Source organism: Phocoena phocoena, chromosome 6, assembly GCF_963924675.1.
Source record: "Phocoena phocoena chromosome 6, mPhoPho1.1, whole genome shotgun sequence".
Lineage (NCBI taxonomy): Eukaryota > Metazoa > Chordata > Mammalia > Artiodactyla > Phocoenidae > Phocoena > Phocoena phocoena.
The window spans coordinates 26,152,483-26,171,140 of record NC_089224.1 but is presented as its reverse complement, the minus strand read 5'-3'; the positions used below and the strand labels follow the sequence as shown (position 1 = coordinate 26,171,140).

Below are 18,658 nucleotides of genomic sequence, written 5' to 3'. Positions count from 1 at the left end.
ATTCTGGTAAATTTGTAGGATACAAAATGAATACAAAGAAATCTGTTGCATTTCTATACACTAACAATGAAAGATCAGAAAGAGAAATTAAGGAAACAATCCCATTTGCCACCACATCAAAAAGAATAAAATACCTAGGAATAAACCTATGTAAGGAGACAAAAGACCTGTACTCTGAAAACTATAAGAGACTGATGAAAGAAATCGAAGATGACACAAACAGATAGAAAGATATACCATGTTCTTGGATGGGAAGAATCAATATTGTCAAAATGACTATACTGTCCAAGGCAATCTACAGATTCAGTGCAATCCCTATCAAACTACCAGTGGCATTTTTCACAGAGCTAGAAAAAAAAAATTAAAAATGTGCATGGAAACACAAAAGACCCTGATTAGCTGAAGCAATCTTGAGAAATAAAAATGGAGCTGGAGGAATCGGGCTCCCTGACTTCAGACTATACTACAAAACTACAGTCATCAAAACAGTATGGTACTGGCACAAAAACAGAAATATAGATCGATGGAATAGGATAGGACATCCACAAATAAACCTACACACCTATAGTCAATTAATCTAGCAGAAAGGAGGCAAAAACATATAATGGAGAAAAGATAGTCTCTTCAATAAGTGGTTCTGGGCAAACTGGACAGCTACCTGTAAAAGAATAAAATTAGAATATTCTCTAACACCATATATAAAAATAAACTCAAAATGAATTAATGACTTAAATAAGACTGAAAACCATAAATCTCCTAGAGGAAAACATAGGCAGAACACTCTTTGACATAAATCATAGTAATATAGTTGCAGACTTTAATACTTCACTTTCAATGAAGGATAGGACAACCAGATACAAGATAAGTAAGGAAAGGACCTGAACATCACAAGCCCATTAGGCTTAACAAACATTTACAAAACATTTCACCCAATGACAGCAGAATTCTGCAGTGTAAGCCCTAACAAGTAGCTTTTCTTTCTTTTTTTTTTTGTAATGCAAGTGCCTGACTTAAGCTTTGATTTCCTGAGGCACCCACTCAAATAATAACACTGCCAGCCACACAACTAGATAAAGACCTACCATCCCCTTCACCCACCCCCATCCGAGCTCCTGTAATTTAGAAATCTCTGATTGATTTTAAATAACTGACCATTTGGCTATTTGCCTTTTTCTTTTCTTCTTGCACTTTAATTCCCACTCTTACATTTTAAGTTCACAAATAAGGAATGAACTAGTGAAACTCCAATAAAAGCAGAACCCCAGGCCTGCCTGTCTGTTTCTCTCACCCTCTCTCTTTCTCTCTCCCTCCTTGCCACCTCACTATGTAGCCCCAGGTGTGTCATGTAACCCTCCCCTCCAGACCTGTAAGTAATAAACCTTGTCCTTTCCACAGTTTACTGATGGTTATTGCTGAAGAATCTTGCAATCATATTAAGAACCACAAGGGTTGGTCCAGCCATATGACTGGTTCTGAAAGGGGAACCCAGGCCCAGGTGAGTGCTCCCAGGCATTTCTAGCTGATAGTATCACTACTGATAGGCTGAGGGTGGCACAAAACAAAGACACATTCTTTTAAAGTGCACAGGGAACATTCTCCAAAACAGGCCATATGTTAGTCCACAAAACAATTTTAAAAGATTAAAATGATACAAAGTATCTTTTCTAACACAATGAATGAAATTAAAAAAAAAATTAAGCTAGAAAACTGGCATATATGTAGAAAGTAAACAATGCACTCAAACAACCAAATAGCCAAAGACGTAGTCACAGGGAAATCAGAAAACACCTTAGAAAAAATGAAAAGGAAAACACACCATATTAAAATTTATTACATATAGCAAAAGAAGTGTCCAGAGGGAAATTTATAACTGCAGATGTCTACATTAAAAAAGAAGAAATATCTTAAGCCAATAACTTAACTGTATACCATAATAAACTGAGATAAACAAAATACAAAATAGAAAAACAATAAAGGAAAATCAACAAAACCAAAAGTTAGTGTTTTAAAAAGATCAAAAATTGGCAAAGTCTTTAGCTACCAAACTGGATAACTCAGATGAAATAGACAAATTCCTAGAAACACACAAACTTCCAAAACTGACTCAAGAGGAAATAGAAAATCTGAATAGACCTGTAACAAGTAGTGAGATTGAATTATTAATAAAAAACCTCTCAACAAAGAAAAGCCCAGGACCAGATGGCTTCCATGGTGAATTGTACCATTTAAAGAAGAATTAACACCAATATTTCTCAAACTCTTCCAAAAAGTTGAAGAGGTGGGAACACTTCCTAACTCATTCTATGTAGCGAGCATCACTCTGGTATCAAAGCCAGATAAAGACATCATAAGAAAAAAAATTACAAATACCTGTGATAAATACTGATGTAGAAGTCTTCACTAAAACATTAGCAAACTGGATTCAATAGCATATTAGAAGGAGCATACACCATGACCAGGTGCAACCCTGCAAGGATGGTTTAATATATGAAAATCAATCAATGTAACACACCATTAATGGAATGAAGCGTTAGGAAAACCATAATTCAAAAAGAGTCATGTACCAAAATGTTCATTGCAGCTCTATTTACAATAGCCAGGAGATAGAAACAACCTAAGTGTCCATCATCGGATGAATGGATAAAGAAGATGTGGCACATATATACAATGGAATATTACTCAGCCATAAAAAGAAACGAAATTGAGCTATTTGTAATGAGGTGGATAGACCTAGAGTCTGTCATACAGAGTGAAGTAAGTCAGAAAGAGAAAGACACATACCGTATGCTAACACATATATATGGAATCTAAGAAAACAAAATGTCATGAAGAACCTAGGGGTAAGACGGGAATAAAGACACAGACCTACTAGAGAATGGACTTGAGGAGATGGGGAGGGGGAAGGGTAAGCTGTGACAAAGTGAGAGAGTGGCATGGACATATATACACTACCAAACGTAAAATAGATAGCTAGTGGGAAGCAGCCGCATAGCACAGGGAGATCAACTCAGTGCTTTGTGACCACCTAGAGGGGTGGGATAGGGAGGGTGGGAGGGAGAGAGATGCAAGAGGGAAGAGATATGGGAACATATGTATATGTATAACTGATTCACTTTGTTATAAAGCAGAAACTAACACACCACTGTAAAGCAATTATACTCCAATAAAGATGTAAAAAAAAATAGAATGAAGAGTTAAAAAATATAATCATCTTAATTAATGCAGAAAAACCATTTGACAAAATCCAACACTCTTTCATGACAACAGCACTCAACATGCTAGAAATAAAATAGAATTTTCTCAGTATGGTAAAGGCCATATGTGAAAAAACCCTTGTTAACATCACACTCAATGGTGAAAGACTGAACATTTTTCCTTTAAGATCAAGACAAAGATGCCCACTTTTTCCATTTCTATTCAATATAGTACTTGAAGTTCTACCCAGAGAAATTAGGCAAGAAAAGGAAATAAAAGGCACCCATATTGGAAAGGAAGAAGTAAAAGTATCTCTGTTCAGAATAACATTTCTTATATGCAGATAACCCTAAAGAACACACACACACACACACACACACACACACACACAAACTGCTAGAACTAATTTATGAATTCAGCAAAGTTGCAAGGTAGAAAATCAACACATCAAAATCAGTGGCTTTTTTTTTTTTTTTTGGCTGCTCCACGTGGCATGTGGGATCCTAGTTCCCCAACCAGGGATCAAACCTGCATCCTCTGCATTGGAAGCATGGAGTTTTAACCACTGGACTGCCAGGGAAGTCCCAGTTGTATTTTTATACACTAGCAATGAACAATCTGAAAAGAAAATTAAGAAAACAATTACATTTAAGCACAAAAAAGAATAAAATACTTAGGAATAATTAAACTAAGGAGTTGAAAGACTTACACACTGAAAACTGCAAAACATTGCCAAAAGAAATTAAAGAAGACATAAGTAAATGGGAAGACATCCCATGTTTGTGGATTTGAAGACTTAATATTGTTAATATGTCAATACCACCCAAAGCCAATCTATAGAGATTTGATGCATCACTATCAAAGTCTCAATGGCATTTTTTCAAAAAATAGAAAAACTCATCCTAAAACTCGTTTGGATTCTCAAGGGATCCCAATAAGCAAAACGGTCCTAAAAAAGAACAAAGTTGGAAGACTCATACTTCTTGACTTCAGAACTTACTGCAAAGCTACAGAAATCAAAACAGTGTAATATTAGCAACATGACAGACTGTACACCAACGAAATAGAATAGAAAATCCAGAAATAAACCTTTGCATATATGACCAATTGATTTTCAAAAAGGGTGCCGAGACCATTCAATGGGAAAAGGACAGTTTTTTCAACAAATACTGCTGGGACAACTAGATATCAACATGCAAAAGAATAAACATGGTCCCTTACCAAACACCATATATAAAAATTAACTCAAAAAGGATAAAAGGCCTAAACATAAGAGCTACAATCATTAAACTCTTAGCATCTTTAGAGAGCACTTAGAAGGAAACACGGGGGGAAAGCTTTATAACATTGGATTTGGCAATAAATCATTGCCAAATCCAATGACATAGGCAACAAAAGAAAAAATAAACTGGAATTCATAAAAATGAAAAAGCTTTATGCATCAAAAGACATTATCAACTGAGTAAAAAGGTAACTCACAGAATGGGAATTATTTTTGGAAATCACATATCTGAAAAGCGATTAATATCCAGAATATAGAGAGAATCCCTCCAACTCAACAACAAAAGAAGAAACAACTCAATGAAAAAATGGGCAAAAACCCCTTCCACCATGTGAGGATACAATGAGAAGTCTGCAACCTGGAAGAGGCCCTCACCCTTGCATGCTGACATCCTCATGTCAGACGTCCAGCCTCCAGGACTGTGAGAAATAAATTTCTGTTGTTTATATTTAAAAAATAGGCAAAAGGCTTGAATTATTTTTCCAAAGAAGACATACAAACGGCCAATAAGCTCATGAAAAGATGCTCAACGTCACTGATCATTAGGGAAATGCAAACCACCTCACACCTATCAAGATGGCTACCATGAAAAAAATCAGAAAATAGAAAGTATTAGAGAGGATGTGGAGGAACTGGAGCCCTTGTGTACTGTTGGTGGGGATGTAAAATGATGCAGCTGCTCTGGAAAGTAGTTTGGTGATTCCTCAAAAAATTAAAACTAGAATTACCATATGATCTAGTGATTCCACTTCTGGGTATATACCCTAAAGAACTGAAAGCAAAGACTCAAAGAGATATCTATATACCCATGTTCATAGTAGCATTATGCACAACACTTAAAAGGTAGAAGCAACCCAAGTGTCATCAACGGATGAACGGATAAAAAAAAATGTGGTATGTACGTACAACGGACTATGACTCAGCATTTAAAAGGAAGGAAAGTCTTTCAAGACACTGATGAAAGAAATCAAAGATGATACTAACAGTCCACCTAGAGGGGTGGGATGGGGGGCTGGAAGGGAAATGCAAGAGGGAGGAGAAATGGGGGTATATGTATATCTATAGCTGATTCACTTTGTTATAAAGCAGAAACTAACACACCATTGTAAAGCAATTATACTCCAATAAACATGTTAAAAAATTAATTAATTTTTAAAAAAGATGATACAAACAGATGCAGAGATATACCATGTTCTTGGATTGGAAGAATCAACATAGTGAAAATGACTCTACTACCCAAAGCAATCTACAGATTCAATGCAACCCCTATCAAATTACCAGTGGCATTTTTCACAGAAGTAGAACAAGAAATTTTACAATTTGTATGGAAACACGAAAGACCCCGAATAGCCAAAGCAATCTTGAGAAAGAAAGACAGAGCTGGAGGAATCCAGGCTCCCTGACTTCACACTATACTACAAAGCTACAGTAATCAAGACAGGATGGTACTGGAACAAAAACAGAAATATAGATCAATGGAACAGGATAGAAAGCCCAGAGATAAACCCACACACATATGGTCACTTTATCTTTGACAAAGGAGGGAAGAATATACAATGGAGAAAAGACAGCCTCTTCAGTAAGTGGTGCTGGGAAAACTGGACAGCTACATGTAAAAGAATGACATTAGAACACTTCCTAACACCATACAAAAAAATAAACTCAAGATGGATTAAAGACCTAAATGTAAGGCCAGACACTATCAAACTCTTAGAGGAAAACAGGCAGAACACTCTATGACATAAATCACAGCAAGATCCTTTTTGACCCACCTCCTAAAGTAATGTAAATAAAAACAAAAATAAACAAATGGGGCTTCCCTGGTGGCGCAGTGGTTGAGAGTCCACCTGCCGATGCAGGGGACATGGGTTCGTGCCCCAGTCTGGGAAGATCCCACATGCTGTAGAGCGGCTGGGCCCATGAGCCATGGCCGCTGAGCCTGCGCGTCCGGAGCCTGTGCTCCGCAATGGGAGAGGCCACAACACTGAGAGGCCCGCGTACCACAAAAAAAACAAAAACAACAACAACCAAAACAAATGGGACCTAATGAAACTTAAAAGCTTTTGCACAGCAAAGGAAACCATAAACAAGACCAAAAGACAACCCTCAGAATGGGAGAAGATATTTGCAAATGAAGCAACTGACGAAGGATTAATCTCCAAAATTTACAAGCAGCTCATGCAGCTCAATAACAAAAAAACAAACAACCCAATCCAAAAATGGGCAGAAGACCTAAATAGTCATTTCTCCAAAGAAGATATACAGATTGCCAACAAACATATGAAAAGATGCTCAGCATCACTAATCATTAGAGAAATGCAAATCAAAATCATGGTGTCACCTCACACGGGTCAGAGTGGCCATCATCAAAAAATCTACAAACTATAAATGCTGGAGAGGGTGTGGAGAAAAGGGAACCCTCTTCCACTGTTGGTGGGAACGTAAATTGATACAGCTACTATGGAGAACAGTACGGAGGGTCCTTAAAAAGCTAAAAATAGAACTACCATATGACCCAGCAATCCCACTATTGGGGCATATACCCTGAGAATACCATAATTCAAAAGGACACATGTACCACAGTGTTCATTGCAGCACTATTTACAATAGCCAGGACATGGAAGCAACCTAAATGTCCATCGACAGACAAATGGATAAAGAAGATGTGTCACATACATACAATGGAATATTACTCAGCCATAAAAGGAACGAAATTAAGTTATTTGTAATGAGGTGGATGGACCTAGAGTCTGTCACACAGAGTGAAGTAAGGCAGAAAGAGAAAAACAAATACCGTATGCTAACGCATATATATGGAATCTAAAAAACCGGTACTGATGAACGTAGTGGCAGGGCAGGAATAAAGACACAGATGTAGAGAACAGACTTGAGGACACAGTGGGGGAAGGAGAATCTGGGACAAAGTGAGAGAGTAGCACTGACTTATATACACTACCAAATATAAAATGGATGACTAGTGGGAAGCTACTGCATAGCACAGGGAGATCAGCTCGATGCTTTGTGACGACCTACAGGGGTGGGATAGGGAGGGTGGGAGGGAGGCTCAAGAGGGAGGGGATATGGGGATACATGTATACATATAGCTGATTCACTTTGCTGTACAGCAGTAACTAACACAACATTGTAAAGCAATTATACTCCAATAAAGATGAAAAAAAAGTAATAAAAAATAAGTAAATAAAAAGGAAGGAAATTCTGACATACACTATAACGTGGATGAAACTTAAAGACATTATGCTAAGTGACATAAACCAGTTATAGACACATACTGTATGATTCCACTTATATGAGGTACCTAGAGAAGTCAAATTCATAGAGACAGAAAGTAGAATGGTAGTTGCCAAGGGCTTGGGGGAAGGGGAGCATATATATACAGGCAGTTAGTTTTCATTGGGTATAGAGTTTCAGTTTTGCAAAATGAAAAAATTGGAGATGGACGGTGGTGATGGTTGGACAACAATATGAATGCAATTAATACCACTGAACTGTATAGACTTAAAAATGGTTAAGATGTTAAATTATATGTTATGTGTATTCTACCACAATTTTAAAAAACTGAAGCTTGAAAGCATTACGGTAAGCCAGTGACAAAAAGGCAAATATTGTATGATTCCACTTATATGAGGTACCAAGAGAAGTCAAATTCATAGTAGAATAGAGGTTACCAGAGTTACCAGAAAGAGGGACTGGAGAGTTATTTCTTATTGAGTAGTTTCTGTTTGGGATAATAAAAAAGTTCTAGAAATGGATAGTGGTGAATAGTTAAAAAAAAAAAACAAAAAACACCTTATTAAGAATCCCAGGGCTTCCCTGGCGGCGCAGTGGTTGAGAGTCCGCCTGCCAATGCACGGGACACGGGTTCATGCCCCAGTCTGGGAAGATACCACATGCCGCGGAGCGGCTGGCCCCGTGAGCCATGGCCGCTGAGCCTGCGCGTCCGGAGCCTGTCCTCCGCAACAGGAGAGGCCACAACAGTGAGAGGCCCGCGTAACGCAAAAAAAAAAAAAAGAATTCCAGACATCTGAACAACAGAATTAGCAGAGCTGACCGACAGGGCCTGGCCCAGCACAGATACTGAGAGCTAATGTGGTGGAGTCTGGACAGAAGAGTAGAGACTAGCCTGCCCAGGGCTTCAGGTGCAGAACCTGCAGGGCCTTGGGGCTGTGTTATGAATTCTCAGTTCTGTCCCAGAATAATGGAGAATAGATTTGAAGAGTTAAACTCATGGAGGTGCAGTGTCAGGAGGTTACTACAGAAGAGGAACAAAAGTTCAGACTGGGAGTGTGGACATGAGAGGGAATGAAAGAGGATGACCTCAAGCACCTGTGGAGCAGTGGCTGACAGCTTGGGTCAAAAATCCAGTCCCAGCAAGTTTTAAAGAACTGGAAACACACAAAATCTGTTCTCTTATCACAGTGCAATTAGGCTTAAAAAATCCCCAGAAAACCACTATCAAAAAGCTCATGAGGAAATTAATAACTATATTACCTCAAATCACCATGGAAATTATAAAATATTTTGATCAGAGGTTAAAGAAAATGCTACATATCAAAACTTTTGGAATGCAGCTAATACCACTAGAAGGAATTTTATAGCCTGAATGTCTGTATTATAAAAGAAGAAAGGCTCAAAATCAATGCACTACACATCTCAAGAAACTTTTTACAACAAAAAAGTAACCCAAAGATAGAAGAGAAGAAATAATAAAAGGAAGAAGCTAATCAAATATACAATAAAGAATTACCATCAAAGTGATAAGTTCTTTGAAAAGGCGAATAAAATATATAAATTCAGAGAAATCACCAATATCAGAATGAAAAACAAGACATCACTGCAAATCCTGCAAACTGTGAAGAGAAAATATTATAAACAACTTTATACCAATTAATTGGAAAACTTAGATAAATTTAGAGGTGTATCAAATCGTTAGAAAAGCAGTATTTGACAGAAAGAAGAAATAGAAAACCCAAATGGTACTAAAACTGTAAAAGAAATTAAATCCATAATGGAAACCTTACCCTCAAGGGATGTAGACATGGGTGATAAATATGTAACAGCAAAATGTCAATCATAGCTCATAGGTAGAAGGTACCTGAGAGTTCACTGAAGAATTTTCAATCGTTTGTATGTCTGAAACTTTTTGAAGTAAAAGATCATAGGGGAAACCTTCCCACACTAAAAAAAAAAAAAAAATGGCCATCATCAAAAAATCTACAAACAATAAATGCTGGAGAGGGTATGGAGAGAAGGGAACCCTCCTTCACTGTTGGTGGGAATGTAAATTGGTACAGCCACTATGGAGAACAGTATGGAGGTTCCTTAAAAAACTAAAGATAGAACTACTATATGATCCAGCAATCCCACTCCTCGGCATATATCTGGAGAAAAACATGGTCCAAAAGGATACATGCACCCCAATGTTCACTGCAGCACTTTTTACAATAGCCAAGACATGGAAGCAATCTACATGTCCATCAACAGAGGAATGGATAAAGAAGATGTGGTACATATATACAATGGAATATTACCCAGCCACTAAGAAGAACGAAATAATGCCATTTGCAGCAACATGGATGGACCCAGAGATTGTCATACTGAGTGAAGTAAGTTAGACAGAGAAAGACAAATATCATACAATACCACTTATATGTGGAATCTAAAATAAAAAATGATACAAATGAACTTATTTACAAAAGAGAAACAGATTCACAGACTTAGAGAACTGAACTTATGGTTACCAGGGAGAAGGGTCCAGGAGGAATAGGGAGCTTGGGATTGACATGTACACACTGCTATATTTAAAATGGATAATCAACAAGGACCCACTATATAGCACAGGGAACTCTGACCTAAATGGGAAAAGAATTTGAAAAAGAATAGATATATGTATAACTGAATCACTTTGATGTACACCTGAAACTAAGACAACATTGTTAATCAACTATACTCCAATAAAAAATTAAATGTTAAAAAGAAAAACAAAACCCTCCTGGCCCAGATGGCTTCACCAGTGAACTTTGCTAAACATTTCAGGAAAAAATAACATAATCTTGCACAAACTCCTCCAGGAGACTGAAAAAGAGGGAATACTCCTTCAAGTAGGCTTTGAAGTCAGCGGTCCTAATACAGGAACAATTCACACAACAAAACCTAAGACAGCAGCTCCTCACTTCTGTCCCACGTGGTCTGGGGCACCTGAGCTAAAACTCAATAGGGGGTGTCCCCTGGGTACGTCGTGCAGACCCCACCCACTTTGCCAGCTTGGGCTCTGGTGGAAGACAGGTTGAGGCAGGCTCACCAGGATGAGGCCACACCTGCAAGCTGCTGGCCAGTCCCACCTAGACACTGCCCAACACTGGGCTAAGGCCTGCTGCTCAGAGGTTCTGCTGAGATCTGGAGTCACAGCTTCATTCCCATTCTGTGTCTTCGACTCTGGGCAAGCCCAGGCCCACCCCCACCCCACCGTGCCCCACTTACAGCCCGTGCCTCGCCAGAGGCCGGGGGCCAGCCTGCCATGGCCTCCATGTCGTGCAACTTCTGTGTCTGCTTCAACTGGTTGAGTGACGGCTTCAGCTGCGTGGGCCCAACCGTCTTGCTTGTCCACTCATCCACCAACTTGTGCAGGTCGTCCGTGAAGGTGCCTTTCTTGTTGTTGCTGTTGTTCACCTGCGCCTGGATGTGCAGGGCAGGTTGGGGGCCCGGCTCAGGGCCCGGGACCAGGCTGCTGGTGGAGGACCCTAGAGAGCACACACAGGCCAGGGTTGGTGACACCACACGCCAGCACCACTGGCTGGCTGCAGTCATTCATACAGTGGTCTCGCTTAAGCCAGGCAACACCTTGCTTCAGGAGATGGTCTGCATTGGGGGGGTCCATGCAGTTTTAGACACAGTGGAGCGACCTCAGGGGACTGGGCATTGCCAGGCAGCCATCACCCATCTCATCAGCCAGGGGACAGGACCCCAGCTGCTGGCAGCCTCACTCAGCATCCTCTGTGCCCACACTGCCCAGGACCACCAGACCCCCGTGTGAGAGTGTTTAGAAAACTCCTGGTGCAGCTGGACACAGACTGGGGGCAAATTCCTCACGCTTCTGCGCTCTCAGCTCTAATATGAGGATTCAGAGGTGATTCAACAATACTTTAGGCAGAATGCTTAGCAGCTGCTGCTATCCTTCCAGCAAAGGGAAAATGCTTGCAATAGGCTGGATTGCTGATGTTTCCGTGAATGATAATGACTTGGTGATTTGGAATTTAAGACACAGAAATCACGCCTCTCCTCACCAGAGTGTGTAATAATAATAAAGGATACAAATACCCAGAGCCTTCCGACATGGGTCTACAAGCTTGGTGCCAACTGAGGGGCTGATGCCTATCGCAGGAGGAACTGGGAGGCCCGGCTGCCCGGGAAGGCCTGGGGCTGTGGCTTAGGTGGAGCTGGACAAAGGTGAGCGCACTTGGCCACTTCAGTCAAAGATCTTTCTTTAATGACCAAAACAGGACTTTTAAATTTTTTTGAATTGTGTCCCTTTCCTTCCCCAGCACGTAATTTCTTATTGGCAATTTTGGATAAACCAATTTTTTAAATTTCTGCATTAAATAAATAACCTAATGACCATCTCTTCAAACAAGCCATTGCAATATGTAGTTTACTTTAGAGGCTAGCAATGAAACAGCACAGACACAAACAGTTAAACATTAGTGATGAGATTTTACACACGCTGCTATTTCTACATGAACATTTCAGCCAGAAAAGAAAAACAGATAAATTAAAAAAAAAAAAAAAAAAAAAGGCATGAGATGAGAGCAGTGGGCGGCCCAGGTAAACTGATACCCATTTTGTCCTGGCATCTCTCCTCTGTGAGGGGCACTCATCTTTAGCACTTCAAGGAAATACTCATTCCTACGGTTTTGGAAAAGGAGCCAATTAATGATTGGTAATATGTGGACGTTCCGGAGAAGGACAGCCTGTTAGATGTGAACTGGCAAGAATGCACAAACTCTAGGAGCCATGGAGACTCAAAAGGGCGCCCGAGGGCGGCTATCTCGCCAGGCGGAGGCCAAGCAGCACCCGTGAAGGGTGGGCGCAGAGCAGGCCCACGCCCGGCCACCCGCTGGGCCCTTGGCTCCCGGTCTAGTCGCGGAAACCCTGATGCACACTAGCGACAATAAAGCCCATGCGATGGAAGCGGACAAGGGGTAAAAAACCCGATAATTACGACTGCTGTGCTCTTTGCCTAGACAGAGACGCTTCAAGGCAGACCCTGCAAGGGAAGAAGAAATGACACAAGACCACAGGGTTAGGCAGGACAGCACACATGGGGGACAAGCCACCACACTCTAAGCAAAAGTCATCAGTGTGTGAGGAGGAGCAAAGGCCAGCAGTTCAGAGAGAAGGGACCAGCCTCCTGGGCTAACTGGGCGGCCCCCAAGTCAGTGTGGAGGTTCACACGAGCTTCGCCGAGGGGCGGAGGTGCAGGGCCAAGCCCCAAGCTTCAGGTAGAAGTGTGTGTGTCTCTAGAAGCATATTCAAAAAACAAAAGAGAGAGAGAGAGAAAGGAGAAAAAAAAAAAAAGCAAAGCACACTGCTTGGCTTTCAAATGTAAGGTTTCTGGGAGCCCCGCTGGTTGAGGCAGGAAACCCACTAAGAGTCAGCCAGGAGAGCTCTCAATGGAGCAGAGCCTAGCTCTGCCCAGAGGGAGGCCCATGGGCAGTTTTCCAAGTGCAAAAAGATACATTGTTTTGCAGGTTTGAGGCCAATCCCAGATCCTGGACAGCTGCCCAGAACAGGCCAGTGGCAAGTGTGGTGGGGAAATCTGAGGGACCCTATCTAGAGAGGTGGGAGGCAGGGCCGACCCTGATTCTCTGTACCGCTGCTGCCTCATCTGGTATTCCAGGTCCACTGGGGCAGGGCGAGGCCTCCTTATTGCACCATGACTAAATGCTACCAGGCCCTGTGCTCCCCAGAGGCTGTCTGTGCTAAGACAGATGGGCAGTGACTTTAGTGTCTGGCACTGACAGTCAGTGCCCACCTGGAGGGCAGATGAGCTGCCCGGGAGGGGCTGCCACACCTGGCTTACCCAGTGGCATCCCAGGGAGCCAAGCAGGCAAACGTGGGATGGGCAAGGACGGCTCAGGTGTCCCCAAGGTCACTCAGCAAGGCCACACTAGCACGGAGGGTGTCTGTGCTCCGGCCCACGGCCCCCTCGCCTGGAGCACAATTCCCTGCACACCCCATACGCCCTGGAGGGTGCCCGCCACACAGCCATTCCCAGCAGTCTCGCTGTGGAAGGCAAGATGCTGCCTCCTGCATTTGGGGAGGGAGACAAAGGCTCCTTGGGGAAGAGCTGTGCCCACTGGGCTCAGAAACCTAGCTCAAATTGAGTTGCACTTAGTTTTGTTCATTCTGTTGTGTTCTATGAGGCTGACTTGATAAAAAGGGAGGTGATATTCTGTTGGGGTCTCTAATGTGCTAATAAACCCAAAAAGGCCAGCAATCCAGACTGACTGATTCTCAGTGGGAACTTTGAAGGGTTTTTGCCGGTCTGTGTCCTGTGATGGACCCCAACTGAGAGCACAAGGCCCTCTGGGGTCTCTGAGGCACGAAGGGAGGAGGGTCCTGGGCTCTGTGAGCATGCAGGGCACCAGATGAGTGCACGTTTCCTAGTCAGACTCCTGTGGTTGTAGCGTCCTCTGGGCCATAGCAGTCCCCTAGAGATGACCCTGGGACATGGGACTAATCACTCTGCCAGGTCCCTGCAGCCTCACAGTAGCAGGTTCGTTCAAAAGGCTTCTCTGTGCCTGCCTGGCACCTCCTAGTGCGGCTAGAGCTCTGCACTCAGAGCTGCCTCCCGTCACCCTCACAGGAAAGAGAACACGCCAGCCAGCCCCAGGAGCTGCCTGGTCAGGAGTGCTAGACAGAGCCTGGGCCTGTGATCAGGGCCCCAGACCGACCTTCCCGGGAACCCAGGGTCAAAGCCATCGGCCACCAGGACACGATGCTCAGAGCCAGAGAGTGATACCAGCCCACTGAGACCTCCACACCCTCACAGGACACAGCCCGAGGAGATGGAGCACGGAGAGCCCCCAGCCTTCCATGCCCTCGCTGAACACAGGCCCTGAGATGACCAGGATACAGACGGCTCCCAGCCCTTAGGGTGGACCTTTAAACACAAACAAACCGGATTCGGGTCCCTCCACACTGAGGCCACACTGTCCGGCTCAGTGCAGAACCACTGCTGGGCAGGCATCGTGCGGCTAACCAGTCCATACTCACACCAGAGCCCTTGTCCATCCTCAGGGGGCCACTTGAATCTCCTCCCCCGTGTCTGTGCCCTGGCCTGGGCCCTGCCCTCAACACCCACCATGCAGACAGATTCCGATGAACAAGCCTCCACCCAGCCCTGCTCAACCCGTACTGTGCTAGTGTATACATCGAGTTCCTGCCTACAGAGCCAGCAGGCTACAAGGCAGCAACACAAGGGCACCAGGGCCACACAGGACCCACAGATGGGCCCACATGGGACCCACAAGGGGCCCACTTACGGCCCACAGGAGGCCTACAGGGGACCCACGTGGGCCCACAGGAAGCCCACATCAGGCCCACATGGGGCATAATGGTTTTGACCAGCCCCACCCCTGGTTTCCCATGAAGAGTGAGTCTTCCCCTGTAGGACTTCCGTCCTTAGCCAAGGCTTGGCAAGAGCTGGCTTAGAGGCCCCAGAACGACTCAGAGAAGCTTCCACAAGGGCAGATGCTAGGGACGCAGGGCTTGGCAGCCTCTCCCAGCTGTTGGGAAAACTGTTCTTCCCAGACTGCAAAGGAGCAACACACTGGATGACCTAAAGCCTTGTCATGGTGCAGCACGTGTCTGCAGGAGTCGCCCACAGAGCCACCAGCCACCTGCCCCCACAGCCAGGCCAGGGGTCTCAGGCAGCACCCAGGCCTGTGTGCAGTGAGGCCCCCACACCACTTGCCCCCACATTCACTTTGGCATGGAAACAGAGGCTGCTCCTGGTGTGGACGGTCAGCACTGTCGGGAACGCAGTGCCGTCTAAACCCTTGGACCGCTCAAGGGACACCTCAAGTCCCAGAGTATCCAATGCGGGCAGACTGCTTAAGAAGTGGGCCAGGCCCTGTAGCCACGACCACACCTGCTGTTTGTCAGTGTTCAAATACTAACGAAGCTCACAGGAACTGAGGCCAGCAGCCTCAGTGCGGACCAGCCAGGGGCCTCCCCACCTTCCCCATGACAAGAGGGGTACCTCCAACGGTCAGCCTTTCACCCGACAGTGGCATTAGACACTCTGTTCTGGAACCAGAAACAAATGGCATATAGAGCCAAAACATCATTCTGGGCGTCTCTGTATCCAGCTACCTAGTCTCAAGCCAAGACAAGTGCTGAAACCCTTCTGTGCAGCATGAACAGGGAAGCAGGATGTGTCTCGGCTCTGCCCTAGGGTGACTCCACCCTGAGCTTCATTCCCCAGCTGGCACAGGGCCTGCCCTTAGGACAGCTCAACCTGAGTGGTCGTAGGGTGGGGTGGGGCTTTGTGAGGGGGTGTCTCCTCCCTGCCTGAGTCCCCACAGGGAGAGATGAGAACACTCCCAGGTGAGGGAAGGACCTGGGGGCTGCACAGCAGCCCCTGGGGGTCCCAGAGACAAACTTGCTACAGCATGGGCACCTGGCCTGCTGCTGATGGACATGTGCGAAAACCACAAAGCAGACCCCATCGTTCTACATGCACAGAGAAAGTCCTGGAAGGGTACCCGCACCTGCCTCTGTTCAGATGAGGAGGAGCCAGAGGCAGGGAGGATTAATGGGTCTGACAAAAGCTTCTGACCAACAGCACACAACCACTTCTGAACACGACCACGCACCCCCACCCCGCACCAACTCCAAGCTTCCCTGAACCCTCCACTGGCCGCAAGGAGGGTCCTGTGCCCAGAGCCTCACCCCCACATCTGCCCTTCCCTGCGGGCCAGCTCGCCTACTGCTCCGATGGCTGGCCTGTCCCGGCACCCGCCCCGCGGAGGCGTCCAGGCTTTACCCTCCCTCCCCCGGCTCTCCATCCTGTGCGTGGTTGCCTCACCCACCCCAAGTTACCTCCTCACCTCCTGAAGCTGCCTGCAGCTCCACCCCAGTTGCCCCCACCCATCTCCAACCTCTCTCATCTCCTCTGAGCTTCAATGAAGCTGGGACCTTCTTTCTGTACTTCAAAGCTTAACACAGGTTTTATTTTCCTAGAGACTTGTCTCCTGTTCAGTTCAAGGCAGCAAACTGAAAACCCTCTTTTGGCTTTAGCTGGCTAGCTGCCCCCACACCCCCAAAGCCATGGCCCTCAGCACCCAAGCTCAAGCTCCCTCCAGCCCTCGCAGCCAACCCAGATCCCACCGAGTGGGCACACTTCAGGGTCTTCCAACTGCTCTGCATGCCCTCCTCTCTACAATCTTTGCCCGAAGTCCCCCTGCCTCTCAGCCCTCAGGGGCTGCAACCAGCTTTGAATTTCCCTCCAGTCTCTCACAGGCATGTACTCAGTCTCCTCTCGGACCACAACGCTCCTTGGTCACCCAGAAACCAGCAGACTGAGGACCCCTAGAGTGCTTGGCAAATGCCAGAGCACGTGGGACAGGAGGGGGTGTCCTGGGGCATCCCACCCCATTAGAGCAGCAGGAGCTCAGGCTGAGCCTGCACATGCCCCCAGTTGGAGGCCTGTGGGTGAGAGGGCCCAGGGCAGGAACCCACAGCACAGTCTCGGACCAGCAACCTCAGACCACGTGGGGGCCAAGCTGTGGCCCGAAGACTAGGAACTCAGCCAAGGTGTGCCTAAAACGGCCAGGGTGTGAAAACAAGCAGTACCATCAGATTCACAGCATCAGAGGAAATAAGGCCTTACAGGCCAGCAGGTACCACTACCTAAAATCAACCTGCCTAGGCCTGGTCCCTGTCTCCACCAAGCCGTGCCTCACACATTCCTTTCCTCCTGGCCACAGAGACAGAAGTAAAACATAAACCCTTTGTCCCTACTGTGCCTCAAAAAAAAAATTTTTTTTTATCCTGGAACAATAATTAACGATGCAAATGAAAACCCTTAGAAAAAAAAAGAACCACGTGGGTAGAAAGGTAGCATGGCAATGACCTCAGGGGCGAACATGGTGCTGACCACTCGCACACTTTTATTCTAAGTGCCCTGCTCTACTCTGCTTCCCATGCCTGGCCAGCCACCCTCCCGGCAGTGATACACATACTTGTCTGACCGTGAGACACCTGGAGACCCAGGTGCCCTCACCACAGCTTCTCAGGCAAGAGCCAGGCACACACGGGCAGAAGAGGACCAGTGAGTGATGCCGTGAGGTAAGCAGGGAGCCAGGATGCATGCAGGCCTCCCAGCCCCCCACCCAACTTAGCAACTAACCAGTAGCCCCATGACACTCGAGCTGAAATAGGGCCCCTGTTAGTGGACAAGAAGCACTGGGCAGTCCCTGAGCATTCCTATGTGGTCCTATGCCTCCAACCTGTCCCTCCCACAGGAGGGTGCCAAAGTCCCTCTGATGGGGATGGACACTGAACTCTGATGGACGGCTGCCATGGACGTGGCCTCAGATCACAACAAGCACAATGTATCTTTATTGTACCAGCAAAAGTCACATGCCCTAAACCAGCATGTACAATCCAACTGGTTAAAAGCTTAACTTTTCTGTTGAAAAACAAAAACCTGAAAACCTCACAGCTTTTGAATCATTTGCCAATTGATCTGAGGAATGAAAACGATTTTGGACAGCCTGAGCAGATGTGCCATTCCTGGACATGGAGTCCTTGGGTACTAGGAGGGTGTTCCAGGGAGGGTGTTCCAGGGAGTCTGACTGGGACTTGAGTTTTGGTTTAGCAGAGCTTTGAGGAACTGAATAATTGACTTCATCTCTGAGGTCGGTGAGATGAGAAGGAAATACACCAAGTAAAGTGCTCCAGCTAGAGACAAGACCAGGAGGGGCCGGGCCCAGAAAGGGAGGCACAGCAGGAGGCTGGGAATCACATCTCTCAGGGTTAGAGATTCCTGACGTGACCAGAATGGAGAGGGGGGCTAGGACATCCTAGCTGGAGCACGTTCTCTCAGCATTTCCACATGCAGGGAGTGGGGCAGTGGGTTAACAGTACTGGATGTTG

General features: G+C 45.3%; 1 protein-coding gene across 1 annotated transcript in view; it reads right to left on the bottom strand.

Annotated features, from left to right (window-relative positions):
- WNK2 (WNK lysine deficient protein kinase 2) overlaps nt 1–18,658 on the bottom strand; it is a 164,556-nt gene that overhangs the window by 16,707 nt on the left and 129,191 nt on the right. Inside the window, exons 25-26 of the mRNA XM_065878923.1 lie at nt 12,714–12,758; nt 10,976–11,235 (exon numbers count right to left, since the gene is read on the bottom strand). Of these exons, the coding sequence (XP_065734995.1) occupies nt 10,976–11,235; nt 12,714–12,758 (305 nt within the window). The remainder of the gene's footprint in view (nt 1–10,975; nt 11,236–12,713; nt 12,759–18,658) is intronic.